General features: G+C 46.1%; 1 protein-coding gene across 1 annotated transcript; it reads right to left on the bottom strand.

Moving 5' to 3' along the window:
* Positions 1-3,557: 3,557 nt before the first annotated feature.
* Positions 3,558-11,647, bottom strand: LOC102914271 (leukocyte immunoglobulin-like receptor subfamily A member 6). Its single transcript, XM_015985567.3, has 9 exons — positions 11,540-11,647; positions 11,342-11,377; positions 10,878-11,162; positions 10,455-10,760; positions 9,471-9,767; positions 8,924-9,226; positions 8,575-8,625; positions 5,256-5,388; positions 3,558-4,067 (listed from the first exon to the last, which is right to left on the bottom strand). Exons 1-9 carry the CDS (start codon positions 11,571-11,573, stop codon positions 3,971-3,973), a joined length of 1,542 nt encoding a protein of 513 aa, XP_015841053.3. The 5' UTR covers positions 11,574-11,647; the 3' UTR covers positions 3,558-3,970.
* Between the last annotated feature and the right edge of the window lie 3,366 nt (positions 11,648-15,013).

Genomic DNA, 15,013 nt, shown 5'->3' with positions numbered 1-15,013 from the left:
TCAATATCCCCAGGGTAGGAGAGGTAGTTGCTCCTTCTCTCTCAGAATCTCTGCATGTCTGTCCTTAATTTCTTCAACCTGTCCATTTAGGCGGCACTTGGCTTCATGCTCTTATGACAACTAGTCATCCTCTTGGCCTTGACGATGCTTTTGTAAAGATACAGGCTGATGCTTTCCCGGGGCTTGTAAAGCCATGGGGACACACTGAGCACATGCCTACAGTTCATGTGAAGACAAACCCTTCCTTCAAAACCTCTATGAAGTGAAAAAATTGCTCCTTCCTTCTGACACACATGCCATTATTAACCACTGAGAACACGTCACATCCACTTAGTCCCAGGCCAGAGAGTGCCTGGTGTCACCAACTGGTTCCTTCCTGAGACTGAGAAGACATATTTGCCAAGGTGCCAGTGATGGGTAAATTAGTGGCTGCTTTCTACACACGAAGGAGCTCCATAGAAGGAGAGTGAGGTCTCCCTAACAGTGGGAGTCAAGTGAGTCAAGGGTTGAGGCTACATTGAAGATGGGTGGGGTCCAGCCCTGACGAGAGTGTAAGACCCACTTAGGAGTGCTTAGCCATCAAGGAGGACCATCAGCTATTCTGAAATGTGAAACTCTGACAGAGTGCTGTGACTCCATCTCTTGTGCAATGGATACTATCTGTGCTTTCCTCTTTCAATAATGGAAACGTTTAAGCAAAGGAAAATGACTTGCTGTTCTAGGGAGTCAACTGTTATGAAAAGCTGAAGGAACCTACTTGCACTAAATTGTGATAAATCTCCACTAGTAATCTGAACCCAGACAATGTGTCCATCATTGTAGTAAGTTGTATGTGAGTTTCCAGTGTGCCCCTAACAAGGACCTGAGCTCATTAATATATGTCCATTCAATGGGTCAACATAAGCACATTTCTTTGCCAGTATCAGTGTTCAGAGGCTTCAGTGGTATTTCCTAGTTTCTGATTGTCCAAAGAAAGCAAGTGTGAGAGGTACAGGAATTTTAGTGCAAGAAGGGTCTATTGCGCTCTATCTATCTGTCTATCTATCTATCTATCTATCTATCTATCTATCTATCTATCTTTCTCTCTCTCTTTTGTGTGTGCATGCATGCACGCACTCACTTGCTCTGTGTGTGTGTGTGTGTGTGTGTGTGTGTGTGTGTGTGTGTGTGTGTGTGTGTGTGTAAGATGCATCTTATGTCCTCAGTTGAATTTGCCTTGTGGGAAGAATGTGTTTGCTGGGGAGAAATTAGTTCTGCTGACTGTGAACATCAAGATGGGCTTCTGAGATATTTGCAGGAAGGCGATGCCTTAGGAAGGATTTGGCATGGAGGAGGGTGAGGACCAGAGTAGAATGATTGAAGATGAGCAGAACTGTTTAAAGGATTAGATGAAGTGGGGTCAGGAGCCTGGAATGCTGCTGAAGGTGGATGGATCAAGAAGACGATATACAGATGTCTTGAGTCTTCACTGCACTTGAGGTGTGCTGATGTCCCAGGGACAGTGACAGAAACAGCTGAGATTGGGACTGAGGTTAGAATCAGAATGAGAAGGGAAGGATGTAGAAACTGAATAAGGCTCTTCAGTCCTGAGACTGATTGCATCATTAACCAAGGTCATCACAGATTAGTGACAGAGCAGGTTTAGAAAGAGTTATGCAAGCCCCAAGCTTCCCTCCTTGCCTGGGCTTGTGGTTTGTAACTGGCAATTTCATTCCTCGGGCTTTTTCATTTCTGCCACAGGAAGCCCCTCCTACTCCCCTCTCGGCTTCCAAACCTCCTCACTGTGTTTTTTCACTGTGTTCCTTTTCTGTCAGGACCCCAGTTCCTGGTATCACACTGCAGACCCTGTCTCAATTCCCTCAGCACTAATGCTCAAGGATCACACAATCTGGCTGCTATAAAGGTACGAGAATATAATTTGCCAAATTTCAAATAGATGCTAGTAATAATCTCCCCCTGCCCTTCCTTTGGGTACAATGAGGGCAATGACCTCTCTTTCAAGGTTACTGTGAGAATCAACTAGTTCAAATGACATGGGAGGGTTCAAATGTGGCTTCTTATTCCTGAGAATATGAATTGGGGTGGGAGAGTGTATTGGTTAGTTTTGTCATCTTGACGTAGACTAAAGTCACTTGGGAAATAGGGAACCTTAACAAAGGAGGTGGTTTGATTACATTAGACTGTAGTTGTGTCTGTAGGGCACTTTCTTGAATTATGGTGCTAAGGGACATCAGAACCAGCTGCTACCCCTCACAGAGGACAATACAGGGAGCAAAGTTTGGGACTCCTGATGCGGCACTTTCATTCCCTGATGCCAGCATGTAGTTTGCTGACTTAGGTATAGGAGGAGGAGGGTCTGTAACTTCACAGATACTGGGCATCTTTGCAGGATCCATCCAGCCCTTTCTCTTCTGGTTCACATTGGTGTTACTCATTCCTTTTCCCACAGCTTCATGCAGAAGTGTCTGAAGTGTTACTAAGTATTGGTAATGGCTGAAGTTCAATAAACCATTTGTCCCCTGAGGCAGGGGCAATAGTTTCTGCTCATGCTCCTGTTCCCTACACCATGTTGCATGACTTCCTGTGAACTAGTGTTGTACACAGAGTGGAAAGGACCTTAGAGCATCTGGGCTGGGTGGTGTCATGTGGCATCCTGTACCCCTTCCAGTGACCTTCAATGTAGTAACTATCAGAGTATCAGTTTCTAGATTTCCCTCTAGGCATCATGGGTCAGGACCAAGACATATCTCCTCCCTCCATGGGCCTACCAGAATCAGACAAAAGTATGACAGGACTAGGTAATGTTTCCTATGAGGACAGAGTGAGGTGGTGGTGTACTGATGGTGCGGACAACTGTAGTCTCAGGCCTGCTCAGCTGCTACCTGTGGAGACACATTCCTTTAAATCCAACACTTCAGAAGCAGGGGGAGGTGGATATCTGTGAGTTCAAGACTAGGCAGGTCTATCTACTTAATGAGTTCCAGGAGTGCCAGAGCTCTGTAGAGAGACCTTGTCTCAAAGAAAACAAAGCAATACAAAACAAAAAGATCTGCTCAGGTAGAGGGAGAAATTGAGTACAGGCTACCCAAATAACTGGACACTCGGGTCTAGAGAATGGGACATGTAACCTAAGCCATACTATAAGACCAGCATCACCAAACTGAGAATCAAGACAAAGAAATTAGATGAAACAAATTATAGACTACAACCTCCCATGAACACAGCTGCAAAATGTTTTTAAAAAATATCATTCATGCATCATGTAAAAACAGTCTTGAAGAGCAAGTCATCTATGATATCATATTCATGAGACTCTACTAGGTATTTTATGATGTTAACACCATGAAAAACATTTATTAAATGTGAATTCTTCAGAACATATCCAATTTTTAGCCATGAGAATGTATTATAAAATAAAAGAACACCTCATGAAAAAACATAGAATTTACCCAGTCATATAATTCCCAATCAAGATTCAAAACCATTTGTTATTGATGATAGTAACAAGGTTAAAATTTAAAACATACATAATGGAGACATTTTTTTCATTTTTCTTTATTAAGAAATTTTCTACTCACTCCACATACTATCCACAGATCCCCCCTTCTCCCTCCTCCCACTCCCCAGCCATCTTTCCAAGCCACCCCACATCCCCACATCCCCCAAATCGAGGTCTCCCATGGGGAGTCAGCAGAGCCCAGCACACTGAGCCTAGGCAGGTCCAAGCCCCTTCCCACTGCACCAAGGCTGTGCAAGGTGTCACACCACAAGCACCAGGTTCCAGAAGCCTGCCCATGCACCAGGGACAAATCCCAATCCCCCTGCCTGGGTGCTCCCCAAACAGTTCGAGCCAAACAACTGTCTTCTGTATCCAGAGGGCCTAGTCCAGTCCCATGGGGGCTCCACAGCCACCAGTCCACAGTTCATGGGCTTCCACTAGTGTGGCCAGTCATCTCTGCGTGTCCTCCCATCATGATCTCGACGTCCCCCACATGCAGAATCCCTCCTCTCTCTCATCAATTGGATTCCTGGAGCTCAGCCTGGTGCCTGGCCATGGATCTCTGCATCTGCCAATGGAGACAGTTTTTGATGAAGAGTTAGCATTTAGCAGTGTCCTACAGTCATTAATCATGAATACTCCCTGGAAACTAGGAACAGAGAACCTCCACAGTCAGAATAAATTCACGTACCAAAAGAACAAAATTAGCATCACACTGAATGGAGAAAAAGCAGAAATTTTGCATTAAATTCTGAAGAAGTCAACAGACTCTCCTCTCTTCACATGGTTTTCAGCTTTGTACTTGAAGACTTAGCTAATACAGAAACAGAATTAAATAAAAGAGCATTCCAGGTGTTGGTAAAAAGAGAGAGAGAAGATAACATGACTGTCTATGTAGAAATTACAAGTCATTGTAAGTCATCCTAGCAATGTGATTCTGGGATGACTGATTTGCAAGCCAATTGCTTTTGCATATATGAGAAATAGCGAAAATGTAATGAAAGGTCACATCAGTTTCATGCAACAGTCCCCATCCTCACACCTGTGATGTTACATGGCTGTTGTGATGGTGTCTTTGGTGGGGATGTTTACAGTGATCATCAGCAAATGCTCCAAATCAGGACTTTGTGTTAAGAAAACACTGTCAAAGTCCTGCCCACACTGTCTTGCCAGATGGTCCTTATTCCACCAGTGTGGTAACACTGGCTTTATATTTCAAGAGAAACCCCATGAAGAACATGTGTTGAAGACTGAAAGGATGGAGGGTCACAAGGAGAGATTTGAGACATCATAGGCAGAGTGACTTTGAATTCTGGGCTCTGACTTCACTCATCCTTTTTGTTATTGAGGTACCTTCTTTGTTTCTAGGGCAACAGACAGCCTCCTGCTGTGGAGAATGTGTCAATTTTTGAAAATGGAAAATGACACATGAGAGGAAGGGGGAAAATGTACAGAAATGAGCACCCAAGCCAGATTGATGGGACAGCATTTCCCCCCAATTTATAGATTCAGAAGTGTTGGTCCAGTCAGCAGATGCCCACAGTAGGTGGAAGGATGTAAATTCATTTGCTGAGGAAGCATCTCATCACACCACTCACACCTCCCTCTGCACCCAGTGAACATTTACTCCCTGGACGTTCTCTGACAATGGTTCCTCGGCATAAGAAATGGATTTTCTTACAGAAATCTTGGATCATCCCATTTATTTCCCAGACTCTGGAACCTTGAAAGGTTTACTTCTTTCTCTTCTGATTACCTCTCAGCTGCATGGTGGATCTGTCTCTGGCTGCCCCAAGCCTCAAAGACCAGAATCCCAAGGACTATGAGGATCATGACAGCCATCCCCATCCTGATGATGTTCTCCACTGTGTGATCCTGGTTCTCTGAGGCTGTGGTTGTGGACAAAGAAGTTACAGAGGTTAGTGATGTTCAAAATTCCCTCAAGATAACTAAATGTCTACCCAGGGCCCTCTATCAAGTTCCCTGGATAGAACTTGACCCCTCTATTTTTAGTGCTATGACTTTGTCCAACTGTCTTGAGTTTGGGTGTATTCTAGGATGGACTGAAAGTCTCAAATGATCCTGAGAATGGAAGGAGAGAAATTGGATGTGTGCCTGTGTAAGAGAGCTGGGTGTTTCTTCTGAGTTCTACATTCTCATTTACTGTAAACACCCATCATTCTCATCCTATAACCTCATGAAGTTCTGGGATGGATCTTTCCACTGGCATAGCTGGGTTCCCTCTCTTATTCTTTTTTAAAATACATTCATTCATTCATTCATTCACTTGCTTGCTTACTTACTTACTTACTTATTTAGTTTTCATCCCAGCCACAGGTTCCCCTCCCTCGTCTCCTCCCAGTAACCCCTCCCCACCTCCCTCTGTTCCCACTCATGAATCCACTCCTTCTCCATTTCTGTTTAGCAAAGGGCAGGTCTCCCATGAGTATCAGCAAAACATGGTATACAAAGTTGCAGTAAGACTAAGCACCTCCCCATGTATTAAGGCTGGACAAGGAGACCCAATATGGGGAGTAGGGTCCCGAAAGCCAGTAAAAGAGTGGGAGACAGCCCCTGTTCCCACTAGGAGTTCTTATTAGACACTTGAGCACCAACCACTCTGGAAACAGTAGAATAAATTGGAAAGACATTCTAGGAATGGATCCCTGAGTCACTGCACTGAGCAGCCACAGCGCCATTCTGAGTGTGGCATCTCTGGTGTTCAGACTTAGGTTCTCAGTTTGGGGTGATTTCCTAAAGGAGTTTTTGCTGCGTGTTTGTTCTCTTGTCCCACTTAGACCTCCCTTCTCTCCTGTGATCTGTTCTGAGTAACCAGGGACCACCTAGTGGTGGTCAAGGAGAAACTAACTTATAGTCTCTCAGAAATGAGATATGGTTTCTGCTAAGACTGAGAACCTGTGTCTTGTTGATAAACTTTCCCTGATGTTCCTCCCCACATCAGACCAAGAAACTTCTCCATGTCCAGTTCAGGTAGGAGCACATCCTTCTGATGTAGATTTCCTACATCTCTTTTCTTTCATATATCATGTGGGAAATGCAGGACCAAGGTGTGGGGCAGAGTGTTTGCAGTCCTGGCCCTCAAAATAAGATGTGAGGTGAGAGAGAGAGAGAGAGAGAGAGAGAGAGAGAGAGAGAGAGAGAGAGAGAGAGAGAGAAACAGAGAGAGAGAAACAGAGAGAGAGAAACAGAGAGAGAGAAACAGAGAGAGAGAAACAGAGAGAGAAACAGAGAGAGAAACAGAGAGAGAGAGAGGGGGTACCAGGAAAGAGAGTAGATGGTAAGTCACTGAGCTTTCACCTAATAGTTCCCCCAAAGGCATGTCCAGCTCACACTAAGCATAGATCAAGAGGGACATATCTAACTCTTAATTGTGTCCTCTTTACAAATACTAGTTATCGAGACAAACAGAACAGCTATATTGTGAGAAGAGAGTGGTTTAGGTCTCTCATCACTTTAGGAGTCTCAGGGGCCAATGGCGGATTGTCCCTGGAGGTCCTGTCCCTAAACCTTCTCTTTCAGATGAGCACATCAAAGGCAGGCAGAAGTCATTCTTAGCTGTCACCCCTCAAAAGAGGCTGAACCCATTCATTCTCAGTTCCTCAATTTCACCCTAAAGTGAAATGTTGCAAACTTCACAAAGCAATAGATTTTGATTGGGACTGCTGGATTTTATTTTGCTTAACATGATCATTGTTATGTTCAGATTCTCATGACAAATTCTGTCTGGTAGGAATGAGCTATGGATGTGGGTCTGTTCTGAACAGAGGGAGAGCATAGTAGGCTTTGTAATTATTACAGCAAGGCCGCCTCCTCCCATGGATTCACTGAGAGCAAAGGTCTGAGAATACTGATAAGTGGAGAGTGACAAGCAGAGGTTGTCACTGGGGACCGGTTTCTGCTTAGTATCCTATATCTGTCTGTGGTCTCCCCAGTATGCTCTTTTGAACTACATGAAACCCTTCTCAGTTCCCTTAGAAGGGACTGTAGTGAGCATTCCTAGAAATATCCATGTTGGCCTCCACCATCATGAGGGTGAATATTCATCTGATTGAACTTCAGCAGCATTTGTAACCCCATCCTAGACAATAATTGCTGTAAATGGAGAGTGCTAAGAAACCACTTCAGCTCAAAGAGATCTGGATCATCTCACCTGGGACCACGATGTCCACAAGGCCACTGGCACATGACAACAGATAAAGAGATGAGTTGATGTCTCCATAGCACCTATAGATGCCTCTGAGAGTGGAGGTCACAGAACTCAAAGAGAATACTCGAACTATGCTCCATGATCTAGACAGAAGAAACCTGAATTCCCTGCCATGGCCCTGTGCCTCATCCTTGCACATGGAACTACCACTGTGAGGCAGATCCACTTCAGAATCAGGTTCTGGAGGATTCTTCTGCCAGAAGAAGTCACAGCCAAGGCCAACATTGAAAGAAACTTAAAGGTGTGGGCCACACTTCTCCCTTTTATATGAAGATTATCGGCAGTCCAGAAACAGAAGGATTCGTCCAAGTCAGCATCTCCAGAAGCAGCTGTATGAAGTCCATAATTAGCTGTTGTCCACCCGAACACCACATTCCAATAGGGACTTTACATAGACCTCTAGGGCCTGAATCATGCAGCTGAGAAGTGTGTTCTCAGGACCTTAGTGGCCGGATGGGGAAGTGAGTGTCTGGGTTTCCCTCTAGGGCCTGAATCACGCAGCTGAGAAGTGTGTTCTCAGGACGTTAGCGGCAGGATAGAGAAGTGAGTGTCTGGGTTTCCTGTTCTCCACCTCACTCACTTGGCCCATCCTCCAGGCTAAGCCTAAACATCTCTCTCTCTCTCTCTCTCTCTCTCTCTCTCTCTCTCTCTCTCTCTCTCTCTCTCTCTGCCACCTTCTGTAGCACAAACTAAACCCTGGGCTTCTTGGGTCTCTGTTTGGAATCTCTGTTTGCCTCCAACACTCACAAGCTGAAGTGACTGAGATATGAGGACTTTTCTGGCCTAAGAGCTGTGAGACAGCCTGGGGATGGAGCATACTCCCTGCACTGAGGTGCCTGATACTCACCAGCTGTTGGCATAGGTCTTGAGGGAGGTGTGCTTGAGGCTCTAATGGATCCTAGGAAAAGGAAGAGTAGGAGGGTGAGGATTAGATGCTAACTCAATGCCCTGCCTCTGCATGCTCTTCTACATATTCCTTGAAACCTCCCCAAGATGCTCATGCTATCTGACTCAATCCTAGACTGCAATAGAGGATGGAGTGCACATTACTGGAAGGACCGCTGCTGACATCCACTTCCCTGTCAGGGAAATCGCCTTCTGACTAACCTTCCTATGGTCCCCTTAATCCCACCCAAGTCAAGGGCTCTCCTAGGGTTTGGACTGTAAGTCGCCCTGAGAATTCAGGGTCACCTTACCTGAGACCGTGAGCTCCACGGGGCCACTGCCATGTGACAAGAGGTAGGGAGATGAGTCCCAAGAACCATAGCACCTGTAGATGCCTGAGAGGTCAGAGGTCACAGCACTCATGGAGAATTCTGCCTGGAAATCCCAGACATGGAACTTTGCTTTTAGTCGCTGGGGTTGGTGAGCTGCTCCCTCCTTGGACAGAATGAAAGTGTCCACTTTGTATGGCGACTGACACAGCAGGGTCACGATGTCCACAGAGTGTACTGTGGAGTTAGGCTTCACTGAGAGGGAAGGACTGAAGGAACGCTGTCCTAAAGAGAAGAGGGATGGTGAGAGGCTGCCTTCATTGTTCTGAGCTGATATCTCATCCGGGTCTGCCCTGAGCACCTGGGACTCTGTCTCTTTTCTCTGACTTAGCCCCTCTCCTGTTCTCCTGTCTCTGCATCTCTTCCCGAATAAGATCCCTGTCCCTCATCCCAGCCATCACCTCCTTAACTCCCCCATGAGAACCCATGAAGAGGTTAAGTACCTGGGGGAATCTATTTAGTTCCTCACCTGTGATCAGGATGTCCAGGGGGTCACTGGAGGCTGACCACACAGAGGAGAGGTTGTGTGCACCATAGCATCTGTATTGACCTCCAGTAGAGCTGCTCACAGGGCCCAGTGTGAAGTTGGCCAAGGAGAGGCCACTCTGGGTCCATTGGCCATCATTCTGGGTGAAGACAGCTCCCCCTAACTTGTACAGAGCAAATCTGTCATAGTTGATGTCAGAGCAACACTGCAGGGTGAGGCTCTTCCCAGGGTCCAGGATCTGGCCTTGGTGAGTCAGCAAGGAGGGCTTCTTGGACAGGCCTAGAGGGAAGGTGACAGGCTAGTGATTGAGGAGCTGGTTTTTACCAAATACCCATACCCTCCCTTCCTGCCCTCTTTATGCAGAACACATATTTCTGCATCCAGGGTCCCCTGACACCAGATGGTCACAGCACTTCTGGAAGCACCCACAGAGCCTGGCTCAGCCTTGATGATGGCTTTGTGGAGGTTACCTGCAAGGAAGTAGGAGAGAAGGAGGTGGGTCTGTCTGAGAGTGTCCCAGAGAAGGTCACTGTAGTGAAAATTCTAATTGGTCTTAATAATAAAAACCTAGAGTCAGATATTGGGGTAAATGCTGAAAGATGAGAGAGACAAAGGAGCCAGCCATAGCCACCCCTCACCTCACCAACTCCTCAGCCTGAAAGGGGCCAAACTCCTGTCTCCGCCCATCTTATATTCCTCTCTCTGCGGAGCTGTATCACTTCCTATCTCCACCTCCGTAGTGCTGCGATCAAAGGCATGAGATCCCAAGTGCTGGGATTAAAAGTGTGTGCCACCACTGCCTGGCCTGTGTGGTTAACTAGTGGCTAGCTCCGCACTCTGATCTCCAGGCAAGCTTTACTTGTTAGAGCACAAACAAATAACCCAGTGTATGGTAGAGAGTGGGACACACCAACGACTCCCTGGCATCTGTATCATTTCAGCATCATTATAGGGAACGTTCCTCACCTGAGACCAGGAGCTCCAGGGGGTCACTAGGTTCTGACCACACCAGTGGTCTGTTCCTGTTAAAGCTGTAACATCTGAATGTCCACCTTTGGCTGGAGGTCACAGGGTCCACAAAGAGCAGGTCCTGGAACTGTCCAGTATAGGGGTTATACTGTGTGTCCAGTGTCCAGTAGAGCTTCTGAGGTCCTTCCTTCATCATAACAAAACTGTGATATCCCTGCCCTGAGACACACTGGAGGATGACATTCCCTCCTTCAGTCACCACAGGGCTGGGATGGGCTGAAAGAATGGGTTTACTGTAGACTCCTAGAAGAGAAGGGGGAATCAGTTAAATGTATCAGGCCTCCTTATCCTCTATGGCTGTGAACAGACCCACCTCTTGACAGTCAAGCCTGAGGCTGGGGAGCCTGTGTGTCCTCTCACCTGTCACCACCAGCTCCAGGGAGTCACTGTACTCTGACCATCCATCACGGGTCCGATATTGACAGCGATATTGTCCTGCATGGTAACGGTCTATTTTTGAGATTGAGAATTCTGCCTTGTTCTTAGGATTTTGTAGAAACTCTATGCGCTTTAGTTTTTGGTTTTCCTCTTTATAGAGTCTGTATGCTTTGGCTTCTGTGGTCCCCTCACACACAAAGGTCACTGTAGTCTGCTTGTAGACCACAGAGTCTGGCTGTACCCTGAGGACAGGCTTAGGGAGGGCCCCTGCAAGGAAAAGAGCATCTAGGACCCAGGGCAGCCAGCCTCAGGTTGCAGCTCCAACCCCAAACCTCCAGGCATCCCCAGGTTCAGCACACATGTGTTGTTCTCCATCCTCACTGCCCAGGCATGGCTGCAGGAATGATGAGAAGTGATGGTCAGGACATCTGCAGACACTCACTCACCTGCCAGCACTGGGGTCCTGAGGCCCAGAGTCAGTCCTGGAAGAGAGTTCCCTGTAAGAGGTTTGTCCCAGAAGTTAAGCAGGTCCTCCCCTCTGCAGAACCTCCTGAGACCCTGGGGTTTCCTGATGGACCAGTGCTGGGCTGTGGGGCAGCATCAGCCCTAGACCACAGTATCCCCTCCCCATCTCCACATCTCACCCAGACAGAGCAGAGCTATGAAGGTGAAGGTCATGGCATCTCCTCCTGGAGGCTGCAACTGTGCTCATGGGCAGAGCTACAGAGACTGTCTGGAGGGACAGGAGACACAGGGTGTGGTCTCTGGAGGCTGGGCATTCCCTGTGACATGGTTATACTTCAGCAGCCCCACAGGAAGGGGAAGTGCCCTCCTCAGGCATCAGGCTCTGACTTCTCCAAGGCTGTGGCAACGTCAGGTCATAGACTCTGCAATCAATTCTTTGATGGGTGACATTTCCATAACCCCATCAATGTCTGTCTCATCTATCCTCATCATTGCCAGGACCAAGTGATATCAGACATGTCTGAATATTACACATAAGAAATACAAACTCATGCCGGGCGGTGGTGGCGCACGCCTTTAATCCCAGCACTCGGGAGGCAGAGCCAGGTGGATCTCTGTGAGTTCGAGGCCAGCCTGGGCTATCAAGTGAATTCCAAAAAAGGCACAAATCAGGAAAGGCGCAAAGCTACACAGAGAAACCCTGTCTCGAAAAAACCAAAAAAAAAAAAAAAAAAAAAAAAAAAAAGGCACAAATCTACACAGAGAAACCCTGTCTCGAAAAAAACCAAAAAAAAAAAAAAAAAAGAAAGAAAGAAATACAAACTCACATGTGGGTTTGCTTGATTCCTTTTCGCAATTTTTATGTGAAATATTTCTTTATATCCAAAATGTTTGCAGATTTCTGTGAAGGGTTCACTGTGTACACCTGCATGGAATAAAATCTATAATCCTCTTCCTCATAGTCTCAAGTGCTGGGTTATAAATGTGCACCACTATTTCTGGTTGTTTGTTCTTTTTTGATGTGTGTACTTTCCATTACAACTTTAAATTACACTTGTTTATTTATACTTATTCCTTTAAATCACACTTATTTAATAATAATAAATTACCCTTATTTTTTTCTTTATGTATGTACATTCACATGTGCCACAGTGAAAGGACCAAGCAGACGCCATAACAGGCTGCTCAGTCTTCTCTCAGAGATCAGGCCTCAATTTCAGTTTCCTGAGACTTGAGCAGCAGTTTCTGGGAGGGCCATGAACAAAAGACATAGTCCTTGCAGTAGCTCCCTTCCTGCACGTACTCTGACTGATCAAGGTTTAGCCAATTGTTTACTGTCTGGGACACTTGACCAACTTAGAGCTGTGTGCATGAGTCAAGAACAGAGCCTGGGCCACTGAGTCAGCCCCTACAGTAAGTACATGCTAGGCCAGCCAGCCTCCATGGCAGTTCAAGGACAAAGCCTGTAACTTGTCCAGGGCTGCCCCAAAATGAATAACTGTAACCCCAACTAACCCTAGCCAGTTAAAAATTACTAATATGATTGCCACTTGCACAAACCAATCCTGAGTCTGTTCCTATGTAGTCTGAAGACCCCACCCACCCCCCACCCACCCCCACCTTGCTTTACCTCCTATAAAAACCCTGCCTCATTGCTACTGGGGTCTCTCCTGCTCTGCTGCTGCATCAGATGGACAAAGAGTCCCGAGCTAACTAGTAACAATACAAAGACTCTGTTTTTGCTTCAGATTCGGTCTCTTGGTGGTCTTTGAGATACTCTGGGTACAACATTTGGAGGTTCCACTGAGATCCCCAATCCCACCACAACCACCCTCTGTTGAGTCTTACGGCACCTATTATCATAGGTAACTTTTGGATTTGCCTGGCAAGCTTTTTTGGTTTCTGGTTTCTGTTTCTGGCCATTTGTGGCAATGGGAACTCTGTCTATGAAGCCCCCATAAGATCTGTGGGTGGATGCACTGGTGGATGGTGGGTTAGGGTCTTGGGAGATGTCCCAGGGCTCTTCTGGGGTGGGGGTCAGGAGACCCTTCTGTTGGGGATTGGATTCCTCTGGTTCCTCTGAAGAGGTAGAGTGGGTCACTGAGTGGGTCATGCCAGCAAACTGATGTCTTTGTCTTTGTCTTGGTCTCTGTTCTGACTGTTATTTTGTTACTGTTCTGCTCCATGTGTTTCAGGGGACTGGGTCCCCCTGACTGAACCCAGATAATCAGGTAGCTCCTGCCAGGTGGGGCTTATATACTGCAAGAGAGGCCATCCGCTAGCCAGGGCTGGCTAATCGCAAGGGAGGCCATCATCTCAATGCTGATGTACCAGTACTTGGATTGTCTGTGTAAATGTTATTTGTTTCTGTCTACTAACCTCCCTCATTTTCCTGGAAGAATGGAGAGAGAGGCCCAGCAAGGGCCACCTCCCTCCCTCCGTAGCTCCCTTGATATCAGGCCTGCAGCATGAGAGGGGCTGGTCTCAGTCTGCAGGAGAGGTCTGCAGCCAGCCAGCCAGTGGCTCTCACAGAGGGTGGGGGTGCACGCTCTCTGTACAGGCAGACAGAGACCCAGAGACCGGAGCTCTGGGCAGGGGATGGGGCCTGCCTGCAATTGACAAACACTGTGTGAACGCTGAACAGAGAATCTGACTTTAGTCAGAGGAGTTAACAAAACTTTTTTTTTTTTTTTCAGGAACACTGACATCCAAGAACACACCCTGGGCCCACATCCCCCTTCCTTCCTTCCTAAGCCAAGTTCTTCTTCACTGTGGTAACCTCAAGGTCTCTTCTTCCAGGTAGCAACTCTCCGTCCTTAATCCTTCTCTGTCCTGATACTGCTTGAAAAGAAGTGTTGAATTGCCAGATAAAGATACATTAGATTTGGGTAAAATTATACTTTTGTTTCCACAAGTAAAGAAAAATACATGGATTTTGGCCATTTGAGTTCAATGGGTTACAAATTCTTGCCACCATTTAAGAGAATTGGTTACAAATTATTATTGTTTAAAATAAGAAAAAAAACTGTATCAAATTCCAAGTAGAGGATAGCTCGATGAATTAAATAGAAAAAAAAGATGTTTCAGGATGTGATGTTTTTATAAGAATATAAGGGCTTGAGACATGAGGATGAAAGTCTGAATAAATGATTTTTTTGGTTTGAGGAAGCAGTTTAAGATATAAAAATGTAAAGGCTTAAGTATGCCATGAGGGTTTGAGTACGCGCTGTCTTGGGTCTGAGGAAGTAGTTTGGGGTACAAAAATGTGGAACTTTAACAAGTCGTGAGTAAAGTACAGTTTATGTGGGATCGAAGATGTAAAGGCTTTAGGTGTGGGAATATAAAAAGATTGTTTTGGGAAGAAGGAAAGTAGCTTAAGACGTGAAATGCAGGTTATCGGGATGTGTAAAAGCAGGTTATGAAGGGCTGAGGATGAAAAGGCTTAAATAGTAATAAAAGAAAATGATTTAAGATGTATAAAAAAAGAAACATGTTCCCGATTTCTTTCTCTTGCTATTCTGCTGTTACATTGAGACTCCAAAGGTTCATAGCTTTTAAAAATGTCTGTCTACTCTGTAGGTGTGGATGAAAATGTGGCCACATGCATGTTTGGTTTTGAATGTCTGAGTTTGCATGTCCTCTGTGTTAGGGAA

This window comes from Peromyscus maniculatus, chromosome 1 (assembly GCF_049852395.1).
Source record: "Peromyscus maniculatus bairdii isolate BWxNUB_F1_BW_parent chromosome 1, HU_Pman_BW_mat_3.1, whole genome shotgun sequence".
Taxonomy (NCBI): Eukaryota; Metazoa; Chordata; class Mammalia; order Rodentia; family Cricetidae; genus Peromyscus; species Peromyscus maniculatus.
The sequence above is the reverse complement of the archived record's forward strand: the minus strand, read 5'-3'. Positions and strand labels throughout refer to the sequence as shown.